Source organism: Drosophila pseudoobscura, chromosome 2, assembly GCF_009870125.1.
Source record: "Drosophila pseudoobscura strain MV-25-SWS-2005 chromosome 2, UCI_Dpse_MV25, whole genome shotgun sequence".
In the NCBI taxonomy this organism is placed as follows: domain Eukaryota; kingdom Metazoa; phylum Arthropoda; class Insecta; order Diptera; family Drosophilidae; genus Drosophila; species Drosophila pseudoobscura.
Genome location: NC_046679.1, coordinates 8,287,079 through 8,301,087, shown reverse-complemented (window position 1 = coordinate 8,301,087; position 14,009 = coordinate 8,287,079). Strand labels below are relative to the sequence as shown.

General features: G+C 48.6%; 3 protein-coding genes and 1 long non-coding RNA gene across 4 annotated transcripts in view; 3 read left to right on the top strand and 1 right to left on the bottom strand.

Annotated features, from left to right (window-relative positions):
- Positions 1-90: 90 nt before the first annotated feature.
- On the top strand, positions 91-2,056 carry LOC117183257 (uncharacterized). Its single transcript, XR_004468398.1, has 3 exons — positions 91-181; positions 308-1,832; positions 1,935-2,056. It is a non-coding gene; the product is annotated as an uncharacterized lncRNA (long non-coding RNA).
- A 654-nt stretch (positions 2,057-2,710) lies between these two features.
- On the bottom strand, positions 2,711-5,303 carry Gfat2 (Glutamine:fructose-6-phosphate aminotransferase 2). The gene has a single exon (XM_001358205.4). The coding sequence runs from the start codon at positions 5,030-5,032 to the stop codon at positions 2,996-2,998; it is 2,037 nt and encodes a 678-aa protein (XP_001358242.1). The 5' UTR covers positions 5,033-5,303; the 3' UTR covers positions 2,711-2,995.
- A 1,378-nt stretch (positions 5,304-6,681) lies between these two features.
- On the top strand, positions 6,682-10,968 carry Moca-cyp (nuclear cyclophilin protein Moca-cyp). The gene is made up of 8 exons (XM_001358204.4): positions 6,682-7,100; positions 7,233-7,320; positions 8,095-8,124; positions 8,181-8,320; positions 8,392-8,536; positions 8,601-8,730; positions 8,795-9,028; positions 9,089-10,968. Exons 1-8 carry the CDS (start codon positions 6,797-6,799, stop codon positions 10,820-10,822), a joined length of 2,805 nt encoding a protein of 934 aa, XP_001358241.2. The 5' UTR covers positions 6,682-6,796; the 3' UTR covers positions 10,823-10,968.
- A 949-nt stretch (positions 10,969-11,917) lies between these two features.
- The window catches only part of plum (IgSF transmembrane protein plum), a 63,542-nt gene continuing 61,450 nt past the window's right edge, over positions 11,918-14,009 (top strand). The window contains exon 1 of the mRNA XM_001358203.4: positions 11,918-12,357. The gene's annotated coding sequence lies outside the window, so the exon portion shown is untranslated. The remainder of the gene's footprint in view (positions 12,358-14,009) is intronic.

Here is a 14,009-nt window from a genome sequence, read left to right as displayed (position 1 = left end):
TGGTAGCTGCTGCTGCTGTTCCTGGGGCTTCTGCTTTTCTGATCCAGGTACAGGTCGGTGCTCCTTGGTTGTCCTGTCCTTGTCCTGTCACGATGATTCGTCGTCGTGTCAGAAAAATATTCCACTAGATCGATGTTGGAGGTTCTTCAAACTGTAACGATGAGAGAGCGAACGTAATCAGGTTAGTTCATGGTTCTTGTTGTTGTTGTTTTTGTTGTTGTTGCTGCAGCTGCAGCCCACATAAATACATACACACACACATACGCATACAGAGCCCTACTAATGCTGTGCACTTTGACCTTTTTAGCAGAGGACACACAGCAGAACTGGATAAATGTAGAGCCTCCCGAGCAAGTCTATCATTATGCACTGGCCATAGAGGTGCTGATGAAGCCTCGCCTAGGCTGGGGACCGCTACGAGGTTTGGGGGCACATCGCACACACACACACGCTCCACACCGCCTACGAGATCCAAAATTCAATGGCAATTTTCACGCTGCTTTGCGAATCGGATTTCCACCTCTTGTTGGTTTGTTCTGGACAGAGCTATAGCACCAGGCCAAAGGTAATGAGGCACGACAAATCGAAATGGAGGCGAGGAGAGAGCGCACCGACTGAAATGTATTATTATGCAGCAGGCAGCAGCCAGGCCAACGAGAAGTGAGGTTAAGACGTACCCACACTATAGAAGGCAGCCGCACACACAGACGAGGGCTGGCAAGCAGCGACGCCCTGTCCACTTGCTGGGCTTACGTTTCGGCTTACGTTACGTTACGCTGATTTGGAGTTTAATCAGAAGCGAAACAGAACACGAACAAAAGGCAATAACAAACGAGAGAGAACATGTGCAACAGTTGGTTGTTGTAATTATTGTTGTTGCGTGCTAACAATAAACAAATGCTGGGAAATTGCATTATCTGCCGATTATGCAATAACAATGCACTGCAAGCAGCAGCAGCTTGCAGCCCTGGCTGATAAACAGCTGATTGGACTGCAACTCGCCTCAGATTTCAAAAGATGCACGCGGGACACAACACAACCTAAAAGTATACCACACACACACACACATACACACACACTAAACACTAATACGCACCAATAATGGAAATTCAAAATACGTGGAGTTGCTCCTATTCGGGTTGCAAAAGGGGACAAACAACAACACGCGGAGAGCCTGCCACAAAAAGAAGAAAGAATTGTGGTACACAAATTCCCTTTCCCTTCTTGCCGACTTGTGCTTGTGCGCCGCGCTCTCACTGCTTTACACTACTTTGGCTCTGCTTTGCGTTCACTCTTCACTACGCACTTCTTACGCTGCTGCTGTTGTTGTTGTTGTTGTTGCTGTTGTTTCGTATGCTTTTGGCTTTTGCGGGTTTTCTTTTCTCTCTCACTCGTCGCACACTTTGCACTCGCCCTCTCGCTCACACTCACTCACGCGCTAGTGTGGTAGAACGTTTTGGTTACGAATATTGCCCCGAATGTGATTTTTCACACAATTGTGTCGCAAATTGAAATGATTTTTCAATTGTTTGTCGTTACCGTGCAGTTGATCTAGCGATCTGCTATATTTCTGCAGCACTTTGCCACATTATACCGCCGAAAAGAGAAATATTGTAAAATCTTGGTGCCCAGACATGTGGTTTTTCGGAAATTTCTGAACTCGAACATGTGCTGTCGCTGTTTACGGGCCGCGGCGAGAGGCGTAAAAGGCTGAATTCGTCAATCCGCTTTTGGGGGTACTCGCTGGGGCGCCCTACTCGCTGGGAAACTTTTGAGGAAACATGGGGTATGGCCAACAGGCAACGGTTCACAGAAAATTCAACGAGTTCTAGGTAAAATACACCCCTTTTGACTAACATACCTTGGAGACATGGTTGCTCTGCTTGCAATTTTCAATAGGCCGTTCAAAATTACGACTCATTTATTCGTTGCAGAAGAGAGCTGCAGTGTGACCGCATACCATCGGAAATATACCGAAATACGCCAAAAATACCTTCTCATTTTCCAAACATGATGAACAAAACGAACTAAGCCCGCTTAAGCCCCTCTATTTAAATAGTTCAACTACTTGTAAGGTTATTAAATGTTCATTATTTTCGTTGAAATATTAAAATACCCCCTTGGCTTATAATGCGATAATCGTTCTAAGTCAAGGATTGGAAACCATATTGCTCAAATTTGATGTTCCGGATAATATTACTAGCTAGATAGAACATTTAGCCATGCCCACATAAATTTATACAATTAATTAAGACAACAACGGAAGAAAGTAAATATCAGGAACATCTGCATGTGTCGAAAACGGGTTATAGGAGTTTATAGCAGTACAGATTCGGGTTCGGTCAACGCAGGTCCACCAATATTATGCGTTTCGTTCATTTAACCCGTCCCATCCCACTTCCGACTCAAACCTAACCTAACTAACTAATTCTGTATTAAAGATGACTTTTTTAAAATATGGTTTTATATGCTAAATATATACATATGTTTGGGTATCCAGCTAATGGTGTTTTCCTCCACGACTTTAGTTCCTCCCCGGAAACATTTGAAAATTGGGAGACAGGCTCCGAATTTCACTTTGGCTAAAAACGCAAAACGGAAGCCTGCCTGATAGGCGACCCTTTGTCGGGCAGATTCTTGCGACTTTTTCCGACACTGTCGTCATCCTGAATCGAATAAAGCATAGAAAGCTTTTTTAAAGATACATACGTATTTCTGGAAATACTTATATTTCAATTGCACATCCACAGAAGAATAATCGCTTTACAGCACAGCGCACAAACAGGTTAAAATATACTCTACAAAATGCAAAACAAAAAAGGGTCACAGCGGTGAGGGAATCCGGGTCCATTGAAGCAATGGATGGCGGATCGGGAAGATGCGAGAATACGAAAAATGTTCAACTTAAATCTAATTGGTTACGAATAAAGGATTCCTCCAGGCATCATCGTATCATGCCCAGCAAATGGAATTATTTTTGTGTATGCTTCTCCGCCTACTCCACGGTCACCGACTTGGCCAGGTTCCGGGGACAGTCCACATCGCAGCCGCGCAGCACGGCAATGTGGTAGGAGAGGAGCTGCAGCGGTATGACGGTAAGGATGCCCTGCAGGCAGTCCACCGTGCGGGGAATCTGCAACGAACGCGTGGAGAAGGACATGGTCTCGGTGTCGTTCTCCTCGCAGATCAGGATGGGTCGCCCCTTCCGCGAGGTCACCTGTTGCAGGGCATTCATACACTTTGTGTAGACGGGATCCCGCGTGACGATCATCAGCACTGGCATCTCATCGTCGACCAGAGCAAGGGGTCCATGCTTCAGCTCCCCCGCGAGTATACCCTCGCTGTGCATGTACGTCAGCTCCTTGACCTTGAGTGCACCCTCCAGGCAGGTGGCGAAATTGAAGCCCCTGCCCATGATCAGCAGCGACTTGTGCTTGTACAGCTCCTTGGCCAGCTCCTGGACCTGCGAGTTCAGCTTCAGCACCGATCGGATGTGCTCGTCCAGCTGCGACAATCCCGCGATGATCTCCTGCCGCCGCTGCAGCAGCGACAGTCGGTCCTCGGACATCACCAAAGCGAACATCACAAGCGAAATGAACTGCGAGGTGTAGGCCTTGGTGGAGGCCACCCCAATCTCCGGCCCTGCATTGATGTGCACGCCGCAGTTTGACTCCCGGCAGATGCTGCTGCCCACGGTGTTGGTGATCCCGACAATCAGGGCTCCCCGCTGCTTGCAGTACCGCAGCGACATCAGTGTGTCGGCCGTCTCGCCGGACTGCGAGATGAAGAAGCACACGTCGTCGCGGAAGATGGGCGTGTTGCGGTCGAGGAAGTCGGAGGCCAGTTCCACCATGACGGGCAGTTCGGTGAGCTCCTCCAGCAGCTGTCGGGTGGCCACGGCACTGTGATAGGAGGTGCCGCAGGCAATCAGCATCAGGCGGCGACACCGCTTGATCTCTGGGATGTACTCCTTGATGCCGCCCAGCACAATGGTCTGCGTGTCGAAGCGTACACGTCCGCGCATCGTGTTGACCACCGACTCTGGCTGCTCGAAGATCTCCTTGAGCATAAAGTAGTCGTAGTTGCCCTTCATGATCTGCTGGATCTCCATCTTCAGAGTGATGATCTCCCGTATATGCGGATCGTCCGACGATTTGTTCAGCCGGTGGATACTCAGGGTACCGTCCCGCTTGACGGCGGCCACGTCATCGTCCTCCAGGTATATGACCCGATTCGTGTGCTCAATCACCGCCGATGCGTCCGAGGCAAAGAAATACTCCACCTCTTTGTGCTCCAGGGGCTGGAATTCGGCAGTGCCATCACCGCCAGGGTGCAGCACTGGGAACGGCAGGCCATTCGGACGATGGGCCTTGGCGTACAGGATGGGCACATGGTCCGTGGCCAGCTTTGTCTTGGCCTTGATGCCCACCAGAAGCGGAGAGCCGCGACGCGAGGCGACGCACTCGCCGGGAAAGTGCTTCGACTTGAAGGCAATGGCAAAGGCGCCCTCCAGCTGCTGAATGGCCTGCTCCACCAGCTCCCCAAAGGTGTAGCCGGGGTGCGTTTGCCAGAGGTGATGCACGAGCTTGGCAATCACCTCCGTGTCCGTTTCCGACTCGAAGACATAGCCGCGCTTCTCCAGCAGCGTCTTCACGTCCTTGTAGTTGGTGATGATGCCATTGTGGACCACCACAAAGCTGTTCTCCACATCCGATCGCTGGGGATGCGAATTCAGTTCCGAGGGAACGCCGTGCGTGGCCCAGCGCGTGTGCGCGATGCCAATATGGATGTCCACGGGCTGGCTGTAGCCCTCGCCGCGACACACCTCCGCTATGGCATCCTCCAGCACCTTGACCTTGCCGGTGCGTTTCACCAGAAGGATGTCGTCGCCCGCGCTGGGCCCATCAATGGCCACGCCCGTGGAGTCGTAGCCGCGATACTCCAGACGTTTCAAGCCCTGCAGCAGGAGCTCCAGCACCTGCTGGCGCGACTTGGGCGTCAGGTAGTTGAGGTACGCGAAAATGCCACACATTATCTTCCTTTTTCCACTCGGGTTCTGAGTTCTGGGGGCTGTACTCTCGCTTCGAGTACACGTCGACGATAAGCCGCTTCTTTATGTAAAATGATGTGTCAGTTGCACTCCGGACATACGACTCATACGATTGGCGTTGTTGTTGGCGCTTATTATCGCGCAAGTTGCTGGAATTTTTCTGTTTTCGTGATAAATTTCGCCTAAGAACACGTCTTCCGCCGCTGCCACCCCACAACAACACACAAACACACACACACGCACACAATCATGCGCACGCACCCACACACGCATTCCGCCTTGTAAACATTGGCTTAAACAGTGTGACCGTTTGCGGATATGCTGAAATCGCTAATAGCCAGACGAAATTTATATATGGCGAGCAGCTTTAATTTCATTTTATATGACTTCTCGCAGGCCTACTACACTACAAGCATCGCCACTGGCTACCGATCGAAAACATATATATTGTCTATTTTTAATTTTTTCCGAGAATCCGACCATTATTCTTTATTCTAATCATATTCAAAATATTTCTCTCTGGCGCACACCCGTCGATAGTACCGATAGCAGTTTGCGGTTGTCTCTTTTTTGAGTGATTTTTCGATTCACAGCTGATGCCAAACGCCCATACTATGCGACTATTGAACACTTTTGTTGAAATCGTGGTTTTGTCAAAACAAAAAACATGCAAGTACTTAAAAGTAGTTACTCCTGATCAAAATTGATTCAGCAATCATATAAAATTATCTGGGCAAAACTGAGAGATCTATATAGCTGGGAATATTTGACGGAAGAAAGAATAACCAGGAATTAGTCGTCATAACCGGTTGACGACAGGAGTCCCATTCCATACACAAATGTTGCTAATTCCATCCACACATACCCTGGGGGAAATGGATGCTATAGAATTAAGAATATGTTTGTCATCCCAGGCAAAACCAATTTATTTTCACTATATTTTAATATTATTTTCAATATTTCAACGATATTTTAATGCTTATTGTCTTCTTGTAGGGACCAAGAATAGGTATCAGGATCGAGATATATGTACAAAACACTCATCATATACATGAATATGTCTAAAAAATGTCAATTTGAGAAAAGGTCTTTATTAGTTACGTTTTATCTTCATATCAATATTTATACTTTCATATAAAATTAACTAAATAGGGTATACAAAGGCCCATACTTCGGCTTACACGCAATATAGCGACTCTATTTTTGTTGAACTTTTTCGTTTAAACCTTTTTTTTACAATAAATACAATAAAAGCAAGGATTAAAAACTATCGAATCTCGTAGAAAATTTATTCATTAATGGGATAAAACTGTGTGGGCATTGCTGAGAGATTTAGTTAGTCAGCATTATTCAATGGAATATCCAAATTGATCAATTGGAACGATTACTCTTGTACGTTTTTTTGTTTGACCTTTTTCGCCAAAACATTTTATAGGCAAATAAAAGCAAGTATTTAAAAAAGGCTAGTCAAGTAGAAGTATGTTAATTAATTGGATAATATTATGTGGGCAGGATAGAGCCCCTCATCTAGCTAGTAATATTAAAATATTATAATGTTTAATAGATCATGAATTCGTCAGTATATTTACGGTATAATTGTAAGATGAGACGGTATATTTCTGAGGGTCCGACGGTATATTTCATCATTAACGGTCACACTGGTACAATTGTGCAACGCGAAAAACTCGTGAAAATTTTGTCAAAATATAATTCTGTTCGTGCAAAGTGATTAAATAAATAGAAAAAATGACCGTAAATAAGCGCGACGCGAGTGCTACGCGTCCGCGTTGTTTCTTCGACATAACGCTCGGCGGTCTGCCCGTCGGTCGCATTGTTTTCGAACTGTTTGGCGATGTGGCTCCCAAAACGGCGGAGAATTTTCGCTCCCTTTGCACGGGCGAAAAGGGCCTGGGTCTGGTCACAGAGAAAAAACTACACTACAAGGGGGCCATATTCCATCGGGTGGTGAAGGATTTTATGGTCCAAGCGGGGGATTTCAGTGCAGGCAACGGTACCGGCGGCGAGTCGATTTATGGCGGCACATTTGAGGGTAAGCACGCGTCTCTCTTCCTCTCTTTTTGTGTGTGTATATGTATATGCTCTCGCGCTTGTGTGCATGTATTAGTGCATTGGAAAAAATCAATAATTAAAGACCGACTTTTTGGTTGCCTTATTTTGACAGATGAAAGCTTCGATAAGAAGCACGACCGCCCGTTCCTGCTGTCGATGGCCAATCGTGGCAAGAACACCAATGGCTCGCAATTCTTTATGTAAGTCCGCCTCGCTCCCAGGCCCCACGCTAACCCCCATGCCATATATATTATCTTTCCAGTTCTGTTCCAGTCGTCAGACCGTTTCTAAACCATATTATTTGATCAATTTTAAACATCTGTTGTTGTTCATTAATCTATTGCCATTTAGCGGGGATTAGCGCGCAGAATTTTTGAGCTGCGGCGGACTGACCGACCGACCCACCTACAACACCACCACCACTACGTCCACCACCACCACCACCACCTGCAATCCCCCCTGCAATGCATTCGTCTTTGGGTCTGGTCTGTCTTGGGGCGGCCGGCAGCTGCTGCTGCTCCTACGCCTCCTCGATGGCAGTGCCGTGTGTGCCGTGCCCCCTATCGTCCATTAGCTGCTGCTTCATCAAAGACAACCAAGTAAAAGATGGACTTTTGGTGCTCTGGCTCTGACTGGGTTTCCTCCCTGTCTCTCTCTGTGTGTGTGTCTCTCTCTATCCTTCTACGTGGATGCCACCGACTCGACTTGATGTGCGACTTCAAGGCCGGGCCGGGCCAGGCCAGGCCGGGCCGGGCCAGGCCAGGCCACGCCAGGCTTTGGCCATGTTCCATGGCACCTTGATATCTTTTACTTTGTTGCACAAGGCATTGTCTCTGCAACAAAACAACGAATAAACGAAAGAACAGCCAACTGTCAACTGCAACAACAACAGCAACGATCAACAACAACAACAACCCAAAAAAGTTAGCAAAGTGTAAAGAATATCTTTTCTCTTCTTCTGTTTCTCATTGTAGTACAACACAGCCTGCGCCACATTTGGACAAGTGAGTATTTCATTCAGACAAAAATGAAGGATTCTAATTGGAATTCCCTTTTGCAGTCTCCATGTTGTATTTGGCCAAGTTATAACCGGGCAGGAATTGGTCCGGCAATTGGAAGAGCTGCCCGTTGACAGGAATTCGCGGCCACTGCAGGATGCGGCCATCGCCAATTGCGGCGAGCTAATCAGACAGACAAAGGGTGGGTAGAGTGGGGTACTTCCAGCCAAGCAGAGGAATTCTCATTCCGTAATATCTATCCTCTTTCCACAGCCAAAAAGGAGAAGAAGCGTAGAAAGCGCTCAACGGCCACAGAGGACACAAACAGCGACGAGAGCGAGGCGGAGGTTAAGACACAGCAGCGCAAGGACAAAAAGAAGAAGCGCCGCAAGGAGGCAAAGGCCAGCGACAGCGAAGAGTATGTTTTAAGGAACTTCTTTTATGGATTTCCCCTACTTTTATGTTTCAAATCCCCAAAACAGCAGCGATAAGGGACGCGGTAATGGCCGCCATGCCCAGCATCATCCAGACAATGACGAGGAGGACCAAGAGGAAGGCGAACTGCATCCTTTGGTCACCATCACCAAGATAGATCCTAACGAGATACCAGAGGTACAGACCCCTCCAAAAGTATACCATTCACAAATGAAGAAACTTTTTTTGGTTCTTTTTCCAGGTATCGAACAAATTTCTCATGCGCAGCGAAAAGTCTCGGTCCAGGGAGCGGGAGGAGCGTGAGGTGCGCGAAGATCTCGGCTATGGCCGGGATTTGGACCGTGACCGCAATCGCGATCGGGGCAAGGATCGTGAACGCGAGCGGGACCGTAATCGGAATGCATTTGGGTGGTCAAAGAAGCAGCCGCCGCCCACATCTCGCAGTGGCCGCATTGTCAAGGGACGCGGCGTGTTTGTAAGTCGAAACGAAAGATAAATATAAAGAGAAAAACTCTAATTCGAATTACTTTTCCAGCGTTTTCGCACGCCCTCGCGCAGTCGCTCGAGAAGCAATACGCCGCCGCACTGGAAACATGCCCAGAATCGGACCATTAAGCTCTCGGATCTGGAGCGCATCGAGGAGGAGAGCAAGATGCGGGAGGAGGAGACAAAGCGGCGCGAGCAAGAGCGCAAGAAGCGCCACGAGGAGGCCATCAAGAACCCCAAAAAGTCCTTCTTTGAGCTGTCGCATGCCAGCACCTACGGCGGCAAACTGACGCCGGACAGAACACCCGATCAAAAGGGCAGCAGTGGCAAGGCCACGACCAGCAAGGAGCCCGACCGCAAGGCAAAGGAAACAAAGGAGAAGCCAAAAGAGGAGACTGCTGCGCCACCACTCAAGCGTCAAAAGTCGATGGACATGAATGCCCTGGACTATGAGCAGCAGACGGATAGCGAGCCAGAGCCCGAGCCCCCCGAGGTGGTGCCCGTCAAGGAGTTGAAGAAACCAAGCAAGTCTGAGTCCAAGTCCGAGGCGCCACAGAAGAAGGACCGCGACGAGAGCCGATCCAAGCGCGACGAGCGCAAGAACGAAGAGAAGCCCAGGGACCGCGATCGACAGCCGTCCAGGCGCTCCCGTGAGCGCTCCGCCTCGCAGCCGTCGCGCAGCAATCGCAATCAGAAGAGTCGCTCCCGTTCGGGCCAGCGTTCACGTCGTTCCCCGCCTCGGCGGGCGCAGTGGTCGTCGCCGGGGCGGCGGGGCCAGGGGGGCAACAATAATCAGGGCCAGCATCAGAATCCGCATCAGAATCCACATCAGAATCAGTTCCAGAACCAGCATCAGATGAATCGCAATCGCCGCAATCCCTTTTCCGACGGAGGCCGTCGCCGTCGCTCGCGCTCTCAGGACGATTACAAGAATCGCTTTCCCCTGTCGCCCATTCGGGGACGAGGATCATCGCCAGTCGGCGATCGTCGCCGGCAGCAGCGTTCGCGCAGCCGTGGGCGGCGACAGCAATCACCCGATCGCCGTCGCCAGGAATCGCCGGCCCCGAATCACAGGCGTCAGGAATCTACAGACAGACGTCGCCAAGAGTCCCCACCCACAGATCGACGCCGCCAGGAGTCGTCGCCGGCGGCAAGGAAGCGCCAGGACTCGCCAGTACGCAAGCGGCAGGAGTCGCCGGTAAACAGAAAGCAAAAACAGGACTCGCCGCCAAAAAGGCGGCAAGACTCAACCGGACGAAGGCGTCATGATTCCTCGCCCGAGCATCGGCGCAGCCGCAGTCGTGGTGGCCGCCGGCACAGCTCCTCGCGCAGCAACAGCAGATCCCGGCGCCGATCACGCAGCAGCCCGTTGCCCAAGCTGACATCGGCCCTGCCCATGGACGAGGACCGTGAAAAGGCGGCGCGCGAAAAGATGCAGAAGCGAGCCGAGGCAGCCCTGCTGCTGAAGGAGCACATGCGAAAGGAGATAGCCAAAGAGGAGGAGCGCCGAGCCGAAAAGCAGCGACAGGACGATATCGAGAAGGAGCGCACCACCCGAGAGCTGAGCGAGCTGGAGCGCCTCAAGGCGGAGACCCTCAAGAAGCTGCACGAGGAGGATCGGAGTGGAGGTGGGACTGCACCCGGAGCCGGGGCTGCATCAGGAGCCGAACAGCCCTCGTCCAGCCGCGGCAAGCGCGACAGCAGCCACGAGGATCGGCATCGCGACAAGAAGCGTAAGCATAAAAAATCCAAGAAGGCATCCACCCGCTCCGACTCCGATTAGAGTAGAGTTTAAGGCATTTTAACTATCACATCAAATCGAAATCTTTCGTTCCACCAATTCGCGACATTTTACACTCAACTCAATTGTATAAATCGTGTCCCAATCTCTGTACTGAAGACCGTTCAATAAATGCAATCTTTAATGTACTTTTCAAAGGGTTCTTTCCTCCTGGATTTGACATTATAATTTTACATTACATATCATTTACATGTTAGTGACACGGTGTAAATATTTTTTGGAGTGGAATTCTGGTTGGTACAAATTTTTCCCAGTGGACCAAAGGCCGATAGTAAAATGAAGCTATCATAAAATGTTCCTAAACGGACTTAGAAATGATAAATATCCGGGAGGAATGAGTGAAGTCTAGCTAAATGCTCGCAGACGGACTCAGAAAAGAGCGTTTACCGGACAAAAACCGAGCGTCTACCAAAGTCTCGCAAAATTATCGCAAAGGGGCTTAAAAACGAGCACAAGGCATTTGACAAGTGGATTAGAAGCTCTTGGCGATCAATTTTTCAGAGTCCAAGAAGTGAATTAGGGGCTTGCGGCTTACCCTAGCAATCCGTAGTCAGTATTATTTTTAAATTAATGTGTTGTTCATTGTTTCCTAACTCTGGATCCTCCGGAAAAGTGGATCTGTTACTCCAGCCCAATAGAACGAGAATCGAAATGGAGTATATCCTTTCCATATCTTAGCACAGTCTGGCAGCCCACTGCTTTTGTTTGTTTTTGCGCTTTTTGCTTTCGTTTCATTCATGCTCTCCAGATGCGGAGCTTTTGGCGTCGACGCCGACGTTGCCATTGAAATTTCGTACGCAGCCGGCGCAAGCAAAAATGCCGGCAAATAAATGCAAGCTTACGCAAAAGCTTGTTTGTGGCAAAGCAAAGAGAGCGCGGTAACTTAACATGCTACTGGATTCACATGTAACTCGCACTCTCTCGGCTTTTGTGAAATGCTGCTCGTAAGCCGTCGGCAAGCTGCTCGAGCACTACCGACAGGGTGTATTCGTACAACAAGGTGGAGCTTCGCACGATTCCAGACAACAGTTTAGGTGGCTGTACACCACCTTGTTTTCCCAGCACACCCTGCTACTGGGAACGACGTGCGGGTTTCCCATGATATGAGTTTTAAAAGTTTTTATATTGCCTGAGCGCCAATTCCCCTTTGGAATGGCGTACATGTTTGGACGTGTTTGCTCCGCTCGGTGGGAAAGCTGCGGGCCCGCGTTCGCTATTTCGTTGTAATCCCCAGCGCCAGCGCCGCCTCCGCGTAGACGTAGTTTCTTTGAATCTGGCAACCGAATCTTTGAATCGCAGTGATTTTTGCGAGACGTGAATCTTTTGTATCTTTGGCCAAGCGGGGCGACAAAGCAACAAACAAAAAATGCCAAACAACAAAGCTTTGGGCGAATTGTGCGCGTAATTCCGTTGATTTGAGCGGCGCTGTCCGTGTGCGTGTGCATGTGAGAGTGCAAAGGCAATACGAAATACAAACGTAAAACGGAAATGCAAAGAAAAAACAACACAAAACAAAGGTAGCAAAGCAACAACAGAAAAGGCACAGCAAAGGCAAACATAAAGACGGGGGCGACGCGGGCAACAGGAGCCGGTGCAATGCGTGCACAGAGACAGAAAGAGAGAGATGGATAGTGGATCTATGTGTGTGCGTGTGTGTGTGTGTTTGTGGCAAATCAAATGAAAACGAAATGTGATTCATTCATTGTCTGCCGGGCGGAGCGCAAGAGATATGATATGAAGAGAGAGGTTCAATTGTCAAAAATTCCGGCATTGTTTAGTCCTTTCCCAAAACCAAATTATGACATAATCTAAGCGACAGAGACAGAGATAGAGTTAGTGAGAAAGAGGGAGAGGGAAGATACGCCAAGTGCGTGCTAAGGGGGAGTGCAAAAAAGTGAGAAATGAATATTTTAAAACTCGAAAAATTCCAAACAAAGCAAACTCCTCCACCACTGCAAAAAAAAGGATATGAAACGCAATAAAAACATGACCGCCAAAGTACAGTAGTTCTTCCTCTTCCACCACGGATGGTAGGCAGGCAGGCCAGGCCAGGCAGGCAGGCAGTCAAAGCTCTCGGACGCAACAAAGCGAAAGCGTAGCAAAAACAAGGAGCAAAAACAGGCATCAGAGTGGGATGCGATGATGCTCAGAAAAAGCTTAGTAAGCTGCGCTGCTTCTGCTGCTGGTGGTGCTGCCTCTGCTGTTGCTTCTTCTCTTCTCTTCGTTTTCTTTGCTTTGCTTTATTTGCAAACAAAATGTATTATCAGGCCTTGTTCCCAGTTTCGTTTTCCCAGAGTGTTGATCGAAAGTGAAACTTGGAAGAATTTGTCCAATCTTCGAGGACGGTTTAGCGATCACATCACATTCCTTGTTAACCGCCTCGACGGCAATTCCAACATTTTTTGCGGAAGTGAAATTGAGAACAACGCCTGAAGGAAGAAGAACAACGGCAGCAACAAACAGCAGGAGCAGATGATGAATAAGAGAAATAAGCATAATAGAAGAACAACAAAACGAGGTAGAAATTTCGAGGAAATCGAAATTTTTGCGTCGTTGCTGAATTTTTGTTTGCTCTCCCTGCCTGCCCTCTCCCTCTCCCCCTCTCCCCCTGTCAGTGCCCGCAAAGCAAACTTTTATTCATTCTGAGCGCCTGTTTCTCTCTTTGGCTGTGCCTTTGCCAGTGTGTGTGCGTGTGTGTGTGTTTTTGCCCGAAATTTCGCATACATGTGCATTGTTCAATTTGTTTTATATAACACACACACATACATGCACGGAGAATCCCCAATACGATTTACGCTACGCTTCTTGCTTATCTCTCAAATTGAGGTTTTTCGTTTGGGGCCTGTCCTTTTGCCAAATACAAAATATTGTATATTAAAAGTTGTAAACAAAGGGCCATGCCACACAACAAATAAACGCCAAAGTGCGTGTGCAAAACATTTGCCGGCAGCAAGAGTGAAAAACCATTCAAATTCACTTTTTCCACTAAAACATATCCTTGGAAGAGGTTGTTTAGATATGAGTAAAAGTTTGGCAAGCGTGAAAATTCAAGCAACAATAAAGGGTATAGCGGGCACTAGCTTGATTCCATTATCTACCCAGTATAGTATTATTTATCATACCATAATCTCTTTTACACCCACTTTGTGGTAGAGTATTAAATTCTTCG